The sequence below is a fragment of the Lagopus leucura genome, unplaced genomic scaffold (genome assembly GCF_019238085.1).
Source record: "Lagopus leucura isolate 7727_CA_CO unplaced genomic scaffold, USGS_WTPT01 Super-Scaffold_739, whole genome shotgun sequence".
NCBI classification, from domain to species: Eukaryota; Metazoa; Chordata; class Aves; order Galliformes; family Phasianidae; genus Lagopus; species Lagopus leucura.
In genome coordinates this window covers 20,519,692-20,540,806 of record NW_024962255.1, presented here as the reverse complement: position 1 = coordinate 20,540,806, position 21,115 = coordinate 20,519,692, and the positions used below count along the sequence as shown (strand labels likewise).

The 21,115-nt window shown below is 40.3% G+C and overlaps 1 protein-coding gene across 2 annotated transcripts in view; it reads left to right on the top strand.

Moving 5' to 3' along the window:
- The first annotated feature begins 2,742 nt into the window (after positions 1-2,742).
- Positions 2,743-21,115, top strand: part of BTAF1 (B-TFIID TATA-box binding protein associated factor 1) — a 42,962-nt gene continuing 24,589 nt past the window's right edge. For both annotated transcript variants that reach the window (XM_042862974.1, XM_042862975.1), the window contains exons 1-8: positions 2,743-2,788; positions 11,080-11,203; positions 12,314-12,428; positions 14,464-14,610; positions 16,743-16,906; positions 17,202-17,338; positions 17,974-18,085; positions 19,025-19,093. In XM_042862974.1, the coding sequence (XP_042718908.1) occupies positions 2,775-2,788; positions 11,080-11,203; positions 12,314-12,428; positions 14,464-14,610; positions 16,743-16,906; positions 17,202-17,338; positions 17,974-18,085; positions 19,025-19,093 (882 nt within the window). In that variant the 5' untranslated portion in view covers positions 2,743-2,774. The remainder of the gene's footprint in view (positions 2,789-11,079; positions 11,204-12,313; positions 12,429-14,463; positions 14,611-16,742; positions 16,907-17,201; positions 17,339-17,973; positions 18,086-19,024; positions 19,094-21,115) is intronic.

The window sequence follows — 21,115 nt, the reverse complement described above, 5'->3', positions numbered from 1 at the left end:
TAAAGAATGGATAAAGAAGAACTGGTTTTCATAGTGTAGGATATAGATTGAACTACTGAAGATATAAGTGAACAGCTAAATACAAGTTTACTTTTCACAAATGCCCCATCAAAATATAAAAATATATAATGTGAAACTTGGATGAATTGTGTTTCAGTCTAAAATGCTTAGATCATTCTTTCTCTTACAGATTATTTCACGTGGACTCTGGTTTATCATCATTTCAGCAAGTATTCAGTCTGTAAGATCCATCACCAATATTTTCCCTGCACTTCTTTTTATCAGGTAAGATAACTGCTATGGAGCTGTTCAAAACAAATTTTGTAGCATTCTTGATGGGTACTTCACCTTATGTACTGTTGGAACAGTGCACAAAATGTTTTTAAGGAACCTAAGAGGACATTGGATCTTAGAGTTACATGGAAATTGGAAATGGGATGCTAGAATTGCACAGATATTGGAAATAGCACCTGAGGGTCATTTCATGCACGGCAGGAAAGAACAGTTGCTGGCTCCTGGCTAAACAAAAGCAGAAATATTATTCAGGATGTTTGCTACATGCATCATTGTCAATAGCATCTAACATAGAAGGAAAACAGATCCACCCTTACCCTTGCTATTCTCTGCCCTACTTCCTCCTTGCTATTCCCAGTCATGTGGCTGAATAAGCAAGCACCCACCATTGGATGTCATGTATACACAGGGAACAGGAGGTGTTATGTACCTCAGGTCATGCATTGGGACCCAGGCACACGCACACATCATGAGAGGCCCCTTAGTTTTGGGAGCAGAGAAGTGCATTTATTGGTTCTTTGATGGCAGGGGGGAGGTGTGAGTAGTTTGGGAGTAGAAGTGTTTCAGTAAGAGTTTTCTGACCTCCATCTAAAGCTACAGGTACTTTTCTTTATATTTTGCTATGGGATGTGTACTGTGCTACCTAAAGGTAGTTCTTACCTCAGCTCCGTGTGACGAAACAGACTTTATCTGGGTCACTGAGCACAGCACTGTGACAAAAACTGTCTCTGCCACAGAAAATGAAGCCTGGGGTTTGCTCTGGTCACGTTCTGTGATGTGAGGCCTCCAGTTGATTCGTGTTGCTGGTGGTTGGTACTTCTGGACTCGCTGCTTTCAGCATCCATTCCTCATTACCATTGATCTCCCACCAAAGAATAGGAGAGGGAACAGGCAGGGAGAGCTGTTCTGCTCCCCAGTGCTCTGGAGGGGCACCTTCCTGGGTTACTCAGGTGCAGGCAGGACCCATGTGCCAGAGGTAGCGTGTAGCTGTGTCTCTGTTAAAGAACTATACAAAGAGGGCGAGGATGCAGATGGAATTGTGTCTAAGTGAGATATGCGCATTACTGAGGAACGATTCCATATTGGGAGTTTACCACAGAGAAAAGCAAACCCCTCCTCAGGAAGGCTGGGGGCAAGCAGAAACGTCTCTCTAAGGGCTCATCAGGCTGTGCATACCGCAGGGGGCTGCAAATGAAGACTTCACCCAGTGGCACTATGCAGTGCATTTATGTAAGTTTATGCATAACTCATAGGAAAAAAGAAATCTATGATTGTTTTCAATTCATCAAATGAAAGGTTACGTGTGTCAGCTCTATTTACATCCCAGTCTGGGCTCATTAATGCAGATTAATTCCAAAACTCTTCCTCCGTCTGATTTCCAGATTTCTCTTCCCTTGGATCCTGAGGTAACGGCACAGCCCGCTCAGTTCGGCGGCCGTCCCGGCGCGGGGCCCTCAGCGCCTCGGGGCACGGCAGAGCGCGGGAGGGCCGCCGTGACCGGGCCGCGCCGGGTCGATGGCGACGAGAACCGCCGCGACCGAAAAGAACGGCCGAGAAACCGGTCACCGGACGCGGCTCTCCGCACCCAGCTCCGCTTTCGGCCCCGACAGAACGACCGCTCCACAGCGCCGACGGGCCGCGAAGCAGCGGCAGCGACCCGCCCCGCCAGGCCGTGCTGCGCAGGTGCGGCGGCGGGCGCGCTGCACGCCGGGAGTTGCAGTCAGCGCGGGGCTCCTGGGCGGCGCCGCATCGCCGGGGCGAAGGCCGAGGAACGGCGCACCTCAGCGAGCGGGGGCCGCGGCATGAGCTCCCCGGGCTCGCGCCGCCCTTTCCCGTCGCGCTGGCAGAGACGCGCCGGCGCTCGGCGGGCCGAGCTGGAAACGCGCGTCTGCGCCTTCTCGCGCCCCTCTTCGCTCCTCGGGGATGGGGACCGCGGAGCTCGCCCTCGCGCTCCTCCCTCCTCCCGCGCGCGGATGGCGCGGCCCGCCGGAGCCCGGCGCCCCGCTCCCAGCCGGCTCGGCGGGCTCCGCGGCCGGCCCTGCTCAGCCCGGGTGCTGAGTGCGCCCGCCCTCCCCGCTCTTGGAAGCGCTCTCTTCATTGGCTGCGGCCGGGCGCTCTTGCCAATCAGGAAGCGGCTATCATGGAGGAAGGGAATAAATACAAGATGGCTGCTCGTATAAAACCAGGCATTGGGCTTCGCCCCGGCGATGGGGGAATTGAGGCTTTAACCCGCTCTCCGAGGGCCGCGCGCCGCCGTCGCCCGGACCGCCGCCGCCTTTTCGGGCGGAGCGAGCCCCCGACCGCTATCGACCACAGCCGCGCTCAGCCGCTGCCCGCGGAGCCCCGGCGGGGCCGAGGCCGGGCGCGGCGCACGAGAGGCCCGCAGCTAGGCCCCACGCCTTCCCCCCTGCCGCCGCGGCGCCGGTCCCCCGCCCGTCGTCCCGCCGCTCGCCTCCCGCCGGGCACCGCGCCGGGCGGCCATGGCCGTCTCCAGGTCGGTAGGAGCCGGGAAGGGCGGGAGAAGGAGGCCCGGGCGCCGCGGCTCTCCGTGTGCCCCAGCCTGGGGGTGGGGGCGTTAAGGAGGGCTGCCCCCCGCTTCCCTCGGAGCCCGCGGAGGCCTCGTGGGGCCGCCCCGTTGGGTTCGGGGCTGGCGGGCGTTGGGGTGCTGCCCGGCCCAGAGAGTCCCGCGCCCGGCCAATCCTCCTTCTCTCATATCTGCCCCCCCTCCCCCCCCCCACTCCTTCCCTCGGGCTCAGGGCTCTGCCCCGGTTCCCTTCATCCCGCCGCTGCAGGGTAGAACCGGGGGGAAGCGGGGGTGACGCTGCCGAGTCTCGAAAACTGGGGATAAAGCGTTCTGCCTTCCGAGTCCCAGCTGTAGAGTAACCGAAATGAAAGGGGCTTCATGGGGAAAAGTGGCTGGTGTGTTCTGGCCCAGCTTCAAGATGTAGGGCAGTATCTGCTTACACACATGTGTGCTGGGGTGTGCCAGCTCTTAAAGTTGCTCACTGATATAGAGGTATGTCTTAATAGAGCTGTTCTGCTAAAACTGCTGAGCCTAAATTCCTGCCATCTTTTTTTTTTTTTTTTTTCCTCTGTGTGTGAAATGGACGTGTTAAGCTTCCAAACTGAACAGTTGAAAGGAAACATAAATCCAAATTAACCTTGTGATAGATTAGACCAAAGTCACATGCTGGTAGTGTCTGTGTACTTCTGAGGTCCTGTAACAAATGTAAATTCTATTTCTGAAGCTGTACATGAAGAAGCATATAGCTCTGTATAGCAGAGTAAAGGTGTGTGTGCTTGTAAATCAGATGTGTTATAAATCAAACTTTTCAGTAGCACTGTGTCTTTTGAGGCTTCAATAGCAGGTGCCTTAGCTGGGTCTTAGTAGTTTCTTCAAAGTATTGCCTTAATCTTGTTCTACTTGCATCTCTATCAGCCCTTTATGTATTGGGGAACTTTTTGTAATGCTTTTCACAAGAACCTGGAATAGAAAGAGATTGCTGTAACAAGGCTACTATGTAATCTAACACTATAAGCAATTATGTAAAATAGACTAATATTACAATTTAATTAGATGAGGGGCAGTCAACTTAATTAACTGTGCTGAGCTATGTGAGATATGGGGGCTAACTGGAATGCTGGGGTGGAACGAAAAGTTTGTATGCCGAGGCTCTGTCAGTTGCAAAGATTAGTAACAAACCCAGTTAACAATGCCTCTGTATTTCTGTAAAACTACACAGCTTCAGTGAAAAACAGCAGTGAAGTTTGCAAAGATTTCGGTAACGTCTGTTTGGTTGGTAACTGATATGAAAGCAAATTTCTGGTTTGGATAGGGTTTGTTCTTAAACCTCCCTGGGAAGTACTAAAAACGTTGATGCATTAATTGTGTCATATGATGCATTGCTTCAGTGTGTAGTCTTAAGATCAAAATGTGACACGAGTGAACATGAAGCGTTGAGCTTTAATAAAAGTGCTGTGATACTTGTGAGTTGGTATAGAACTGCTTCAATTCCACATACAAATCGTGTCAAAGAATTACTCGTTGGGATGCTGTAGCACCTTGCTGATTCCTGAGGAACTCCTAAGTTTCTCTCGTTTCAGGTATGATACTGCATACCTTCTATCTCAGACTGTTTTTTAAGATACAGCAAAACTTAATAATTACATGGCTTTTGACAAATGCACCTGATACTGTAGTATCAATTAGTTTTGTAAATTCAACAATTCTTATATTCATCTTTTATTTCAGAACATTGGATTTCTAAAATTCTTCCCTTTCAGACAGTGTTCAAAACAGTTATTTGTAGTATGCTTCATAACCACGTTTCTGTAGAGGGTGTGGTTCCAGTTTCTCTACTAGCTCCATTTAACTGTAGAGACTGGATTATTTTTCCTCCAGATAGCTACCCTTCTGTATTTTAAAGGACCAACATCTTTCACTGTTGAATGATTCTAAATGTACAGCTGTGGGGAGTGAAGGAGAAGATCATCTTTCCTTAAAGACTGTAGACGTCACTGCGTGTTTACCAGACATCAACTTTAACGTAAAAACTTCAAGGAGGTTAAACTAGGAGGGTAAATTCTGTATTGACACCTGAAAGAAAAAAATAAAAAAAGAAATGGAGCGGAGGGAGGAGTGTTTTAACATGCTCAAAACAAATTATCAAGTGGTTTTTCTTCCAGTCCAGTTCAGTTTCTGCTGGTTAGTGAATTGGAAACCTTCCTTAAAACCTTAGTCTGGGTGATCTATGTAAATCCGGGGGATGCTTTGAAATACCGCAAAACTGCAAATCTTCAGCCTAGTTCTTCTGTTAATAAGGTCATCTTACAAGCAGAAAATACCACTTACTTGTGATCCACTGACAAAACAGTTGCTGACATTTTCATCTGCGTTCTCTCTATATATACATGCTTGTTTTGTCAATCTGCTGTTACATGAACTGAAGATGTACTCTAATTCTGAGATACTAGAAAATACACCTAAAAGCAGAACATCTGCAGAGTAGTTCTTCATATATGTTCATCTCTTTGGTAGTGTTATGCTGAAAAGACAAATGAACCTCAGAAGTATGTTTGAGCAGGTGGTGTTCTTTCTACACAAAAGCCAGTTTGTGTAGACATTCGCTCCCTTTTCCTGTCTAAAAGTATAAATGAATTAGTGTAATGTTTGCATAACCAATAAAAAAAATCTTGACAGTGGAACTGAGGAGGAAAAAAAAAAAAAAAAAAAAAAAAAAAGGAAGTGAAAAGTTTTGCTTCAGCTCAATTCCTGCAAAGTGTAGGTGAATAAACCCAGTGCCTTGTGAATAAGCTTTTGAGATACTTCAGCTGAAAAACGAATACTGCCAATTTTGGGGGAAGAACAGCAACAATGACAACAATCCTGGGTTACTCAGTGGTTGAGCTTCAGTAGATGATTAAGTGCTGATGGTACCTTTCAATATCTAATATACAACTTTTCAGTTTCTTTAGTTTGTTTAAAGGCAGCTCATATATCATCATCAGGGCTACTTTTGAGGGCTATTTCAGTGTGAAGGGGAAAAAAAAACAAAATCTTTAAATGCATGAAGCTGGTAAGATGCACTAATGCTAAACAATTTTAAATTAAAAGGTATACCCTTAAGTTCACCCTGCAATATCTTCTTGAAGACAGTCCTTTCAGAGTAATTTCAAGACACTTTCTAAGCAAGTAAGGGGGAGCACGACAACTTGCTGTTGCAAGCTGGTCTGTGTTTGGTCCCTATGATGTTAATGCTAGTTTTTGGAGTTTCCAGGGTCTTAGTTTGCTTGGATTTGTGTATAACTGGAAGCATGTAGACTGGAAAGATACTTTTCAATTCAAAAGAAAAAAAAAAAATGTCAGAAGGATGTAGTGGTAAAGCCACTGGAAAATACATGGACCTTATATATTGGTCTTGGCTATTGAACTGTTGGGCAGTGTCTTCCTAATAACAAATTACTTATCTAAAATTTGAAGTTTAATAGGGGACTTAAATGCTTAGAAGATAGCAAAATTATCCAGAACTGCTATGGATCCTGTATACCTTTTAGAAGTGTTCTATTGGGCTTATCACTGACTCTTCTTAGAGAAAGGACTTTGCTGATCCCTTGGAAGCTATTATTTTGTGCATGAAAACCAAGAACTAAGCTGATCAAGAAGTGTGCTTTCATTGTGACTTAAAGAAAGATGAATAGTTATATTCCTTTCAGAATTTCTGCAGTTTGCATCATACCTTCTCCCCTCTAATAACCAGAACAAGCAGGTGCATAAACTGATGTAATTACCAGACTTCTAGCTGAAAGGAGAGGAGCTCTGCTCATGCTAACGGGGACTAACAGCCCAGCGTGGATCTGCTTCCTGCTGCTGTTTGTAGGAGGGAGCATCTGTGCCATCGTGGGGGTGAGCAGAGGTGCTATGCACTACTGCCCAAATGAGACAGACCTGTAGAATTTCTCAGACACATAACAGACTGACATGAAAGTGGAAACCAAGGATTGCACTCTGATAAGAATTCTAACCTGTTCCAGCAGTTAAAACGAATTTTTATCAAGCTGTTCTCTATGTCACTTGGTAATGCACATCTTGTGTTGTTTTGAATATCTTTACAGCTTTCTGATTTCCTGTGTTATTTTCTTGGTATTGAGTTTGGATGTAGGCATGTATGTAACAGCTAACAAATAAAGCTTGTATAACCTAACGCTGGTTCATATGTTATATCAAATATACGTTCCATAAGAAACCGTTAACTTCTGCTTTTAGTTGGCCTCCATACGCAATGCATAATACTGTGACCAGTGTAATGATGGAGCTCTCATTTCATATAGGTGTGCCTTTCACTGCTCTATAGGAAATGAGGATTTTTGGTGTCTGCATGCCTACCTTCGCAACTATTTACAGTTCATTTTTCCTTTCTTTGTTCTGAAATTCATTCACTGGTTTTCTCCTTGCTGCCTATACTGGAAGTTGTTTTCTTGACTGTTTAACAGTTTATACATGCTTTAACAGTGGCATGAGGTTTTTGAGCTGTGAAGCAGACCAAGCTGGGACTAAATGATGAAATAAAGCCCTGATTATTAGAACAGGAAGAACTCAAGTATCTGCATACAGCTTAAGTTGAACTTTGCAATGAGTGTCAAACCCATCAAGTCTAAATTTTTAGTTTGGTTTAAGTTTTCTAGGTTTGGGGCTACTTTCATGCTATGAAATAATGGCTGGGAAGTTTCTGGATCCTAAAATGTGGTTTATACTGGAAACTTCCCTTTCTGGTGGGTGCCAGCTAGCAGTCTTGCAAGAGCTCCAAGTAGAGCATTTCAGGGATCACCTTACAAGGGTTTTTGTACAGTCACACAATTTCTATGTGTTGGAGGCTTGCTAGGATGGATACGAGCTGTTCTGTACCAGTTGGCCTTGTCAGTGACTGTGTCCTGGATGTTAATTGTACTGGCACAAAACGGATGTAGAGTCCAAACCAATGGCTTCATCGGCAGCAGTGATCAGTTTGCTGTCTGTTCAAAGCCTAAACTCATTTGAGGTCAACAAATTTCAAGTTTCCCCATCTGATCGGACAGGGTACTCGTGGTACTTCAGAGCATTTACCCTGGGCTGAGCAGGATCCTTCCACAAGTCAGCTGCATAAATCTTTTGGAAAAAAGTTTTGGGATAATGTTGATATCTGGTCATTAACTACCCTGCTATTAGCTTTCTAATACCTCAACAGCTGACAGACTTTCAAATTCACAGAAAACTTCACTGTGTGTGGGTCACGGAATGACGGTGCTACCAGAGGAGTGCCTCTGAGGTAGTTGTTGTGGCCTTTGTTGTGGTTGTTATTTGTAGCCTTTGCTGCAATAAAGACTGAAAGGGTAAAAGGGTTGTTAGGTTTAGTGATATGGGAGTCAGTTACAAAGTTTCTCTGTACTTCTATTCACAAAACCCCCTTCAGTTAATTGAACTGAGCCCACGTGTGTGATCATTCTGTGTGTCGGTGTTGATAAAGGGGAAATTCATCTTTAATCCCAGCCAACCTGCTGTTCTGGTGAGCAGTATTGCAAATGAGACTGTTCACTGTTACAGTTCTGTTACCTTTAGGATTATTCAGTAAACTGTTGGAGTGGTAGCTGCCATGAAGTGGAAGAGTCTGATCCAATGTGGGATGGCTATTCCCAGTTGATTACAGCCCTACTAGTTATTCTCGAGTATCTCTCTTGGGTGGCTCTGTGCTGGAATTAAGATTTCAACTTTTATCAGAGCTGGTGTGTTCTATTGAAAAGTTCTGGCTTTGATTACTTGGAGTATTTCTGTGGGGAGGATTCATGTGCCTAGATGTCTAGTGTCAATGTATCCTTGTCCACTACACAATGACAAGGGTGCCCCTACATCCTGCCTGCAAACCCCATGTGCAGGACTCGTTTGGAAGTGTCCCAGATGCCTATTCTTAAGCACTTGGGCTGAGTCTCTGTTTCAGAAGTATGTGTGATGAACTCTGTGTCAGTGTAAAAGCTCAAGTTGAATTTCCTAGAAGGTATTTGAATGTAATACAATAATATCTTTGAATAATAGCTTTGAATTTCTGTTCCAAGTTCTGTCTTGCTGATGCATTTAAGCAATGATAAGAAAAGTTTCAGATTTCTCATTTGAGACAAAAAAAGATGTGTGCCTCCTTTCTAATGAGCTCATACTGCATGAGTTCACAGAGGTTCATGTATCATTGTTGTCCTCTTGGTGAGATGTAGTTGTCTGCTTGCAAATTCCATATGCCTAGCACCTTTGTTTTAGTTTTATATGTAAAGTGAACTTATTACAGTCTAAAATCACAGATTACAAACATAGTCTGCTGCAGTTAAAAAGGTGATACAGCTACAAAAGTTATGGGGCTTACAAGTGATTGTTTAGTTTTATAACTAAAACTGGAATTAAGCTTGAGCTTTTCTGAGGGTAGGCCATCAGTCATTTCCTCTTTTGAGACGTGAAGAGTTGTTTGCTGAGGAAGTGGTCTAAGTTTGCTCATTCTGCTTGAATGTGGAGATGAAAAAAGATAACTCTGATAGTTGAAGGAGTGGGTGGCACTAAATGGCAAAGTTCTTGAGCATGGAATGCTGAAGGCCAAAAAGGGTGAGTATAAGCATGAGGGCGCAAGCAAGCTAGATCAAGCTGTGATTCCTCTGCAAGGTAGCATGTTTTGCAGTAAATAATACAGATTGTCATAAATCAGATTGGGTTATTACTGTCAAGCATATTAAAGAAAAAAATACCAGTAAATAAATAAGTTCCTGAGGATGTGTTATTTCTGACGAGTGTGCTACAAGTGATCCCTAAAGCTTTTGTTTTCGTCTTTCTGTAATAGCACAAATCCACTGGTTTAGAAATGTTTAGATTTTGATTTTATGTAGCATTAAAACAATTTACTAACTACTAAATTATAGCAATTGAAACTTCAGTTTTATCTACAGAAAGTGAAATCTGCTTGTCTCTTATAGTAGTAGGAAGAGAATTATTTCAAAGTTCACGGATAGCAGAAGTGTGCCTAAAATACTAAAATGATTTGAAATAATTTGATTAGAAAATAACTTTTCTTTAATGGATACCTAGTCTAGTATCTCTGGTTGTTAGAACACATGGGTTTTGGAGTTGTTATACTGCTATGACATTTTAGCCTGTTGCATTGCTGTTCTGTTGCATCAAATTATAAAGTATTCTCAGGAATAGATACAGTTCAAGTGTGTAAAAGAAAATACAAAAGGCAGTGAGGTACATGGTTGTTGTTTTTTTTTTTTTTTTTAATTATTATTATTATTAGAAATAATGTGAAAAGCAATTCTGGTGAAAGGTGATTAGTAGGAAAAATCTAGCACGCATTACATTAATCCTTTTCCTGTATTTGCAAAAACCTGGGGTATGTGTTTGAGGAAGGGGAGTTGTCAGGTTACCTGTAGCATTATTTAATCAGGTGGACCTGCGTGAGCTTCACTGTTGTGTAAATTCCAGGTCTGTGGTGATGTGATATTTGAACAGAATTCTTATGATTACCTTTAAGAATAGAAGGGACAATTCTGATTGTGCCACATCCAGACTTATATTCAGTAGAGACCTCATGCTGCATTGTGTCCCATGGATCTCAGCATTCTGTAAAGAGAACTATAGTAATTGTTTTAAGAGTTGATGTTTGGGGTCTCTTTCACTTCACAAAGTTACTGTGAAAACAAGTCTGGTCCCTGTATTTTATGGGAGGGCAGGAGGTATCAGAGTATTTTGAATTTGTAAATACAAGAACAGGTTAGATCTTGTGTGTTTCAGGTAATTAGAGGGAACATTGGTGAAAATTTAAAAATTCCTGGTATCCTGAAAAAGCCGAGGATAACTATAGATGTGAGTCTTCAAAATAAATGTTAATTCACAGTATGGATGATTGAGCCCTTTGCTTTCTCTGCCTGTCAGAATTTGCTGAAGATTGCTTACATCCTAACAATACTGGTCTTTCAAAATTAAAAACGTTCTGTCTCAGAGAAAAGGAACCTATTTCATTTTCTTCTTGTAACTTGCAGGTTTTTTAGAACTAAAGTTTCTAAAAGTTTCTCCATCATTTATTTTTTTCCTACCAGATTACGTGTGCTTTTGGAGCAAAAACAGTTTCTATTAGGAATAGGTATATTTGTCAGTCTGTCAGTTGGCAGGCAAACATTTCTATTTGCATTAGATAAACTGGAAAATCTGGAGGAATATAAATAGAAATGGCCAACTGAACTATAAATCTGTAACATTTTCGTTTTTTGTCAATCATTCAGGCTTGATCGTCTCTTTATTTTGTTGGACACCGGTACAACACCAGTGACAAGAAAAGCAGCTGCACAGCAACTCGGGGAAGTAGTGAAACTGCACCCTCATGAACTGAACAATCTCTTATCTAAAGTAAGCATCTTGGTTTTTTTCTGTCTTTCTGTTTTGTTTTTTGAGACTGCTATCAGGACTAAAATAACTGCAGGACAAAAATAACTAAAAAAACTAAAATGAGTTTTCTAGGATGTGGTTTCTGTGGATAGAGGCAGCTGAAAGTATAGTATTTTTGTGGAGCTCTATGACAAAAAGGAAAAGAAAATTAGGAGGCTGGGTCTTTAAAAGCATGCTGTTTTGGTAGTCTCTGAGAAGGTTGCATAAGTCAGGTTTCACTTTGCATACAGTATTGGTATTCAGCATTTGCTGAAAGTTCTGATTTTCTTCTATAGAAAATCCAAATCTCTACTGCCCTTTAAATGTTTTGCGGCTGCTTTCAAAGACTGTTGCTTGTGTGGTACAGGATTGATATTATAGGAAGCTGCATGTCTTTAAAAAGGCTGGAAAATGGAAACAGGTTCCCATTAGTTTGAGACTGCAGTCTGGCCAAGTCCAGTAAAAACACCAAAAATAGTCTTGTTTCTGGCAGCTGGAGATGGCTGAGCGGCCTCAGTTCTGCTTTTATTGAACAGGTGCTCTCACCACAATTTATGGTACCAACGGAACGGTCAGAGAATCATGAATATCAAACTACCATCAGTGAAAGAAATAATTCTTCCAGTTTTGAGGCATGAAGGGAAATCACTGTAGAGGAGCATATGTTGTAGCTGGTGATCCATCTTGGTCTTCTTTGGTAAAATTTTGAAGTCTATTGTTCTTCTTGGAACAATTTTAGAAAGAAAAAAAGTTTCAAGCCTTGTTTGGTAGCTGGAGGTACATTGTATAAAGGGAAGTCTACATAGTATAAAACAAGGCTAACTTTGGCTGATCCAACTGAAGGCAACTTGCAAGTTCTTAAGGGCTGGCTATGGCAAGGGCTCTGCTAAGCAGTGTGAACGATACAGCGAAGGTCGCTTATGGTTTGTTTGGTGAGGCTTTTTTTGCCCTTTGTTGTAATTGTTTTGAATCTTGTCTTGATCTACAGCAGTAAAAGTGTTATACCAGAGTGTAATAACTGATAGATGCTCTAAAAGTATGTTTGTTTTTTTTTTAACAAAATGTAATTTATTTGTTAATTTCTCTTTCAAGGTGTTAGTGTATTTAAGAAGCACAAATTGGGATACCCGTATTGCAGCTGGCCAGGCTGTTGAAGCAATAGTGAAAAATGTACCTGAGTGGAATCCAACTCCAAGATCAAAGCAAGGTGCTTCATAAATGAATTATGTATAGTGATGCAAACTGACTGTGATATAAAAAGTCTTAAGGCAGCTGTGCAATTCTGTTTAAGATGAACCTGCTTTTTTATTTTGTATTCATGGGCTGTAGTTACCTCTTTAGCTCGAGATGTTCATATTCAGTTACAGCACTGTGCATGACCTTTGCTTCTTCTAAGATTCATGTGTTTCTGCTCTGTACCCTCAAAATGCTTGACTCCATATAATTAAGAGGAATATTATTGCGTGATATAAGAGGAATAATATTGCGTGATATGGTTTAGTACTAGTGGTGGCAATGGTGATGAGGAGACGGTTGGACTGGATGATCTTATAGGTCGTTTCCAACCTTGTGATTCTTGTGATTCTTGTGATTAACTGGTGAAACAGGAAAACTTCATTAACCAGTCAATTTTGTCATATTTTGCAGTTTCTGAAAGCACCTTTCTGAGAGGTGACATGGCATCTTGTTGCCATCTGTGCTTACTTTGTATCTGGAGTTGTTGTATTAGGGACATTGCTTCCATTGTAACAAAATTCCTATGTGCTTTGAGCTGCTCTCACATTATTTGCATTCAGTGCCTCCTTATTCCATTACTATAGAATCTGCTAAGCAGTTTCTGCACTTGCTTTATTCACTGCATTTGTTATTTTTATAAACGTTTGCTATATTTGCACTCCTTCAACAGTTTTCTTCTCTGCACCTTGAGAAGTTGCTCTGTCTTCAGTTTCTTCTCAGAAGACAGTTGCTTTATCTTTTAGACAGCTTTATTTGTAAATTTCAGTGCTTTTTCTTACTTGTGTTCTCCTTGAGATGCACACACCTGTCCATAGTATACTCGCATCTCTAGAGTATTGGTATTTATGTGTAGTGGCAAAATGATGTGCTTTGTCATGTTTTCAGTGTCCTTTCTGATGAAGCCCAGTACCCAGTTGGCAATTCTGTCACTGCCTCATAAGCTGATAATTACAGAAATCTAGCAAGTGCCTCCAAAATCTTCGTTCACTGTTAACTGCCAGGTCTCACATCTGTGTTGTGTAGTCACAGCTTAAGTTCTTAATGTTGCACTTTATCTGCTATCTTGTTGTTCTTAAGAGTCCTTGTAGGATTTCATAGTACCATAGATCTCCTCTATCTGCATATTAGAGCTCTTTAAGGATGTTGATAATCATGTTAATGAGAGGGTTTTTTCAGGAGCTATGCTGACTCTGTCCTGGTATATCTGTATACGTAGTAGCTTTATTTATAGACTCTGCCATGTGTGTATATATATATAATGAAATGTTACCTGCTTCAGGTCTGAAGAAATGTAGGTATTACTCATTTTGTATGGTGCTTAATATGCAATTAAATTTATTCTACTGTAAATGAACAAACTTTCGTAAGTAAGCAAGAGACAAATTACCAAAATAAAAGCTGCATTTCTTGTAGGCAATAGTGGTATTTGTAGTGCTGATTTAATTCAGGATGTGAGCACACCAGACTGTGTAGGAATGGACACTAAGTTATGCATGACTGGAAGCCACGAGGCATGAGTACTGAAGTTTTGAGGCAAGGGAATACTTCGGAAATGAATTCATGACCAGGAAATGATAAGACACCTTATGAGGATCAACCATCTTATCACCGTTGAACTGGACAAGTATCTGCAGCTTGTCTGCTCTCCTGCTCCCTTATCGGGGATGCCTGCTTGGTTACGTGAGGCAGAGCTGGCATGATACTTAGGCTTGAACTACGCGTGAGCCATGTGCATCTCAAACTGAAGGTGGCCTTATGTGAACGTGGAAAATCCTGTGTCTGTCATTGTCCAAGATTTTAAAAAGCTAAACTCAGAAAGGGAGAAACACTAAAATTTGTGTTTATGAAATGGAGTCTTTGTTTTGTGAATGAAAATGCTGTATACCTGATAGTTCTTATGGGGAGTGAAATTATTTCTTCCTCTCTGACTGTTATCTTATTCTGCCAAAATTTTGAGAACAGTCTTCATCACGTTTTCCTTAATGTTATTTTCAATGTTTGTTTAGAACCAGGATCAGAAAGTCCTATGGAAGATTCACCTTCAACAGACCGGTTGCGTTTTGACAGATTTGATATATGCCGCTTGTTAAAACACGGTGCATCTCTCCTTGGATCTGCTGGTGCAGAATTTGAAGTCCAGGATGATAAATCAGGTATATCTCTATGTTGTACTTGCAAGCTAGAAAACGTTGGTCTGAACAGGCTTGTTGTAGCTGTCTTTTAAGTCTACTCATCCATGGTTTCTCAGAATGCTGGGGAAATACAAGGAAGAAAATCTGCTCTAACATAACTGGTTTGTACTGTCTTTCTTGAATTATTTTTTATATATACTAGTTTTTATAGAGGGTGTGTGTGTATTGTTTCCTCTCACTAGAATTAATGTACATGTAGGGGGGAGAGGAGAGCGGATTCCTAGCATTTCTGTGGCATTATTATTATTATTATTATTTTTTTTAGCTTCAGGAGATATGATCTCTTGTTCCTTGCTAAAACAGTGCTCTCAGTATAGCTTGTAGGATGTGACTAACTGAAAAGCATTAAGATTTGAAATATAGGAGAGACTTCACAAAACACTGTTGAGGTCAGAAGGTCAAATATTTCAAATATTCAGTGCTATTTCAGAATTGTTAAATACCATAGTATGATCCAGGTGGTCTTATGATTTACACTGTTGTGGCACTTAAATGTTTATACAGACATCAGTGTTTTCATGGTCTCCTAGTGGAAAAGAGGGATAATAATATTTCTCTGCAGTGAGTATGGAACAAGTGAAATTATCTAGTATCAGTTAACTTAAGGCTTCTGTTAGAGATCTTCTTGCTGCTTTTCCATCAGAGTATGGGTAAGAAATGTGGAATATGTGTTTAGTAACTTTGTGATACCTTTTGTTTCAAGTGAATTGTCTGACAACTTTCTGCAGCTTTTTAGCTGAGAATTAGTTTACATCTGTAAAGGGCCATAAAATTATTTTGAAGATATGTATGATACGTTGTCCACTAACGTTGTGAATGCCCCTCCCTGGAAGCATTCAAAGCAGGCTGGATGTGGCTTTGAGCAACCTGGTCTAGAGGGAGGTGTCCCTGCCGGTAGTAGCAGGCTAGAATGAGATGATCTTAAAGGTCCTTTCCCACCTAAACCATTCTATGATTCTATACATACATACGTATTTTTACTGTACTTTCCTATTTCCAGTCCAGATTCCAGTTTCTGCACCACCTGAAGTGGTGCCATAGATAGGAAGGCAGACTGGCTGCAGAGCTGTCAGTTACTTACCCCTGTGCATGCTGCAATCTGTGCAGTGTACCTACTTGTTAAGTAATCAAACTGATCGAATAGGACAGTTTGGTTTTTCACAGATATGTTATTTATCCTGCTGCCTTATAATCACATGACATGGTAAATAATATTGAAAATGAAAAATTAAGAAATTGATATAAAATATCTTTAAAAATGACTTAAAGTAACTTAAAATTGCTTTAGTTGATGTTTTTTTAACTGACAGGAAAATTCATAAAGGTTGCTTTCTGTTCTGGGTTTTGTAGCAGCTTTCCTTTTCAAGCAGGTGGCAGCATGAATGGATACAAAGCAAACTAATTTGGAAGGTTAATTCTATACAAACTCTAAAGTCTTCTAGATGTTAAGTAATGCAAATATTTAGGATTCAGTGTTCTTGAGGTAGTTTCAATTAAGTTTCTAAGTGTGCCTTGCTTGACACATGAAGACTTAAGGATTGGATTTTTAACAGACTCCAGCACCCTGGGAACATCGTGCTTATGCTTCAGGGTCCATTGCTTTCAGGAGAAAAAAGAAAAACTTTTGAGGAAACAAAATAAAGCAGAAAAGAAAAATCAACCCTGAAGAACAGCATTCCACAGAGATGCACATGCTGATTAACGCATTGCAGGCTCTCAAATCAGTTCCTGGATTTATATTTAATTTTAGCATTAATGTTTTTCAAAGTGCAATTTCCTAAAAAACTTCTTTTTTTTTCTCAGAAGCTGTTTTCTTTTTGTTATTGTCTGTGGACCAAATGTAATTTGATGAATTGCATGGGAGCTATTTTCTGTTCAAAAATCACTTGAAGTAGTTCTGTAGCTTTAACATCAGAAGGTTCTTCCTAGGAATCAGTATGATTGGGTTTAAAATGTTTTATTGATATATTATCTAAATACAGTTTAGATTAGTTCCGTGACTTCTGTTTTTATGCTATTTCACTGAGCAAGACTTCACTAACAGATCTGGTTGGAAATCTGACACATCTGCCTTTCTGAAAAACTTTTTGAAGGTGAAATTGATCCCAAAGAGCGGATAGCACGACAGAGGAAACTGTTACAGAAGAAGCTTGGCTTAGATATGGGTGCTGCAATTGGGATGAATACGGAAGATCTGTTCAATGATGAAGATCTGGACTATTCTCCTTCTTCAGTTTCACTAGTAAACAAACAACCTGTAGGTAAAACCTCGGGCTGTTTCACTGCAAAGAATAATACAGTGGGTTTGCTTTATTTCAGCTTCCACAGTTAAAACATTTTTATATTTTAAACATGATCAACTTCTAATATGATATGCTTTGGCTTCTTGAACCCTTAAACCCCATACTTCCACATTAGGATTATTTGATGTCAAACTGCTGCTCTGAGTTTCAGTTAAAGGAGAATTGGGGAAGTTGAGAACAATGTGGGTTTGGGGATTTTTCAGGACCTTTGTTGTAAGACGAGCTGACAATGAATGGCTTCTCTTTCAGACTCTTCAGGCCGCTGAGTTAATTGACTCAGAATTTAGAGCTGGTATGAGCAGCAGACAAAAGAATAAAGCCAAAAGAATGGCTAAGCTGTTTGCAAAGCAAAGATCTAGAGATGCAGTGGAAGCTAACGAGAAGAGGTATAACAGTAAACTGTTTTGCTCTCTTTTTCTGTTACGCTTGAATTGTGATTTGATTGATCTGTTGAAAAACTTCCTACAGTCTTTGCCTCTTAAACTTCTACATGCTAATTTTATTGATAGAAGCAAGGTGCTGCTGTGCTTATTCCTGGTAGACTATTATAAACCTGGCTTGAAATCTTGAAATAATGGCATGCTGCAGTTTAAAATGTCTGGTTTGTCCTTGTTGTTAAATGCACACTGAGAATAGTACAAGAAAATGGGGGAATTAATACAGTAAAAATATTAGATACGACTTTCCCGTGTATGATGGCATGTTCCTTGTCACAGGCGTTTAGTGACATGTTATCGTACCTACCGTATTTATAAAGAGCAGTAAGCAGAATTATTTTTCCTTGGTTTATTTAAAGAATCTCTGTATTTCTTGGGTAAAGCTGAGAAAGATTTTAATTTGGCCTCCCGGCTCAATTCTGTTACCTGCAACTTTGTACATATTTTGCATGTTTCAGAAGGCGTTACACTTTTTTGTTCATATTCTTTCCACGCTTGACTGTGTCTGAGACTTCAGCTGTAGAAGTAATTGCTTTTCATACAGCATACTTTCAGTCTATAAACTTATACTTGTTCCTTCTCAGCAATGATAGCACGGATGGGGAACCAGAAGAAAAGAGAAGGAAAGTTGCAAGTGTTGTCATCAACCAACCTGCCACAGACTCAAAAACATTGGTAGAAAATGCTTCAGAAGAGGTATGATGCTCTGTTCTGCTGTTAGTGAAAATGATCAGTTGCTTAGCAGAGTAACAAAATAAAAATTCTTTATGCTCACAAACTATAAGGTCATTTTAGGATAATGAGTGAGAGGAAAGAATGACGTTGACAGCTTCCCTTAGTATGTAGTGTAGCAAATGGGCTTCAAGCTGTATGCAGCATTGAGAGGAAGACACATTTAATCCATCTGTATTAGTTTGCGACCCAGGTGAACCTGAATAGGTGGATTACAGGTGTTGGACCTGGGTATTAAACTGTCAAATGCTAAATGTTTGGATAGAAGATTACACTGAGCTATACATAATTTGATCTAAATGTTCATGTACATTTTATTTAATCTTTTGACTTTAATTAGGCATGATTTAGAATTAGATTCTATATTTAGTAGCAAATACATTTGCTTCAATTGAATGAAAAGCTGAAAAATTTTAAGAAATGCTATACAGGAATACAAGTACTGCATAGAAGTTTATTTTTCAGTGACTTTATCTTGACTAAATTCAAAATAAGTTTTTCTTAACATAGCTTAGTAGTTGAATTCTTATTTGTGAAACAGTGATTGGAAAATGAATTTATGAAAGCTTAATAACCAAATGACAACTGTAAATTGAGGTGCTGCTGGTTGCTAGCCTTCCAATTGCTTTGTCCTTATGATGCTGTAAACTTCCTAATGTTAGTATCAGAATTTTTTTTTTCCACTGCCACGTCAGCCTTCTTATAAGAAATTCTAGAATAACAGATATGCTTCTTATTTTCAGTAATGCAGAATGTGTACTGAAGAGTTGGTGCTTATTGCTTGATTAATTGATCCAATTACATTATCTAATTTCAAACTGGGATTTGCCTATTTTGCTTTTCAAAGACAATGCATAAATTTAAAGAATCACTAACTTACTTAACTATTTATTATGAATTTAGGCAAATGAATGGCCTCTGGAAAGTTTTTGTGAAGAGGTGTGCAATGATCTCTTTAACCCTTCCTGGGAGGTAAGACGCACACAGTATCTATGGTGTAGCTATATGAGCTTGATAAGAGGTAGACTTAGAAATTAGACATAGAAATTCTATGCTTAGGACTTGAGCATTTTGCTTGGTAGCAAAACTTACATGAATCATAAATATAGATTACGTAGTTGAGACCAGCCTGGTCTTACAGAGTTTCTTAAGCATTTTTTAAGACTTACTTAAAGGGAAATGAAATGAGAATTTCGGAAGTATTGAAATTTGAGCAAAACAACATCAAGTAATTAAAGCAGGCTTATCAAGACTTTGAGGAATAGTGTGCAAGTGCTGCTGACAACAGTAGCATATCCATCTAACTCTCATCTAGAAGAGGGGAGAAATCACCTTAACAGTGGATAGGCTACAAATCATTGTCCTCTTCATTTATGAGAAGCAATTTACTTTTTTTTTTTTTTTTTTTTAAGAAGTACATTAAGTTCCAACTACAAAAACTATGTATTCGAGACTGCTTATTTCCAAAATTCAGTTGTTACGCTCACACATTTACTCAATCCCTGTACTGTTTTCCACAAACTTTCATATTAATTCCAAGCAAAAATATGAAGTAACTGACAAAGGGTTTTCTTTCTTGAGCAGAAGATGGGAATAGCTACTGTGAACTAACCTCAATTTTGTAAAAAGAAAATTACCTTTCTGAAAGTTCAAATGTTATCACCAACTGTAATATTCTTAGGTGTTATCTGTATCACTGTTTCACCAATATCAGGTTGGCTGTGCCCATGCTGACCTCAATCTTGGAAAAGCAGAGATAGATCATCCACAGCCAGCATGAGTATTTTGGGCCCTGAGAAAAAGGTTAACTACATCCATGTGGCACATCACTGTATCTAAACTAATAAGCCTCATTTTATTTCAGGGCAGACTGTTTACAGCTGAAACAGAAGTCCACTTGTTTTCTGAAATACAGACACTCTCATAGCCATCTTAGTACATTTGATATGGGCTGTGCAGACCTGAAACAAGGAAGTAGATCATTACAGATTCACTTTTATGATATGTTCTCAATGGAAGAACAGGTTAAGCTATCTCAAAATGCATGTTTTTAAATTGCCCTCTGGCATATTCTTGCCATGTTTATAGGCAGTCTGGATGACTTGTTCAGACTGCTTGTCTAGCTTATAAGCAGCTGAAGTCGGATGTGCTGAATCCTACTACTGCTATTTCCTTGATGCATTTCTTTCTTGCTGCTGTTCTTTATTTTCAGAAGCTGAGAAGTTAAATTCTCAACAAAGTGTTCTTTTGGCTTGTAAAAACTAGTGTAAACAAGTGTATACACAAGTGATTGGTGTATAATGAACACTTAAGATTTTAAGACTATGCTTTCTGGCTGTTTTTTACTGGCTTACAGATTTCACCAGCAGCCCTTGAGGTGTACATATTTCTGTTTATATTTCACGTAAAATTCTCAGATAACTTGGAGAATCTACCAGCCACTTGGCTCTCGTTGTGACTGTCGTGAAATATACTATCAACAAGCATGTATATTAGGTGCTCTTTATAAAAATAACACAGTAGATTCTGCTCTAACCTGTGCAAAGGCCTCTCAGTGAAAACCAGGCTCAAATTTTTGCTTTTGTAACTTTTTGTGCAGCTGTTGTGCTAGTTTTTCTTGGTTATCCAGTTGTAGCTAGCTAGGGATCAAAAGTATGAGAAACAGGTATTGCCATAGCATACCTTTCTGCTGGTATTCTGTAATCTCCAAAGCTCTTTCTACATTCAACTCTTTATATTTGGTGGGTGCATATACGTTGCCATAATTTGCTTTGCCACATTTGTTCACTTTTCTCTTAATGTTTGGCCAAGCAAGGTAGGTTTACAAGCTAAGCTGAACAGTAATTCTCAGAAATTTGTGTTGTGGATCCCAAAATATCCACTGAGGGGATCAGTTTATAAGAAATATGAAGTCTACTAAGAGCACTGCTTTCCTTTAGCTTAGAAGCTTAGTAAAAATGGTTTATCTTTGAGCAGCTCCTTGTGTCACTCAGT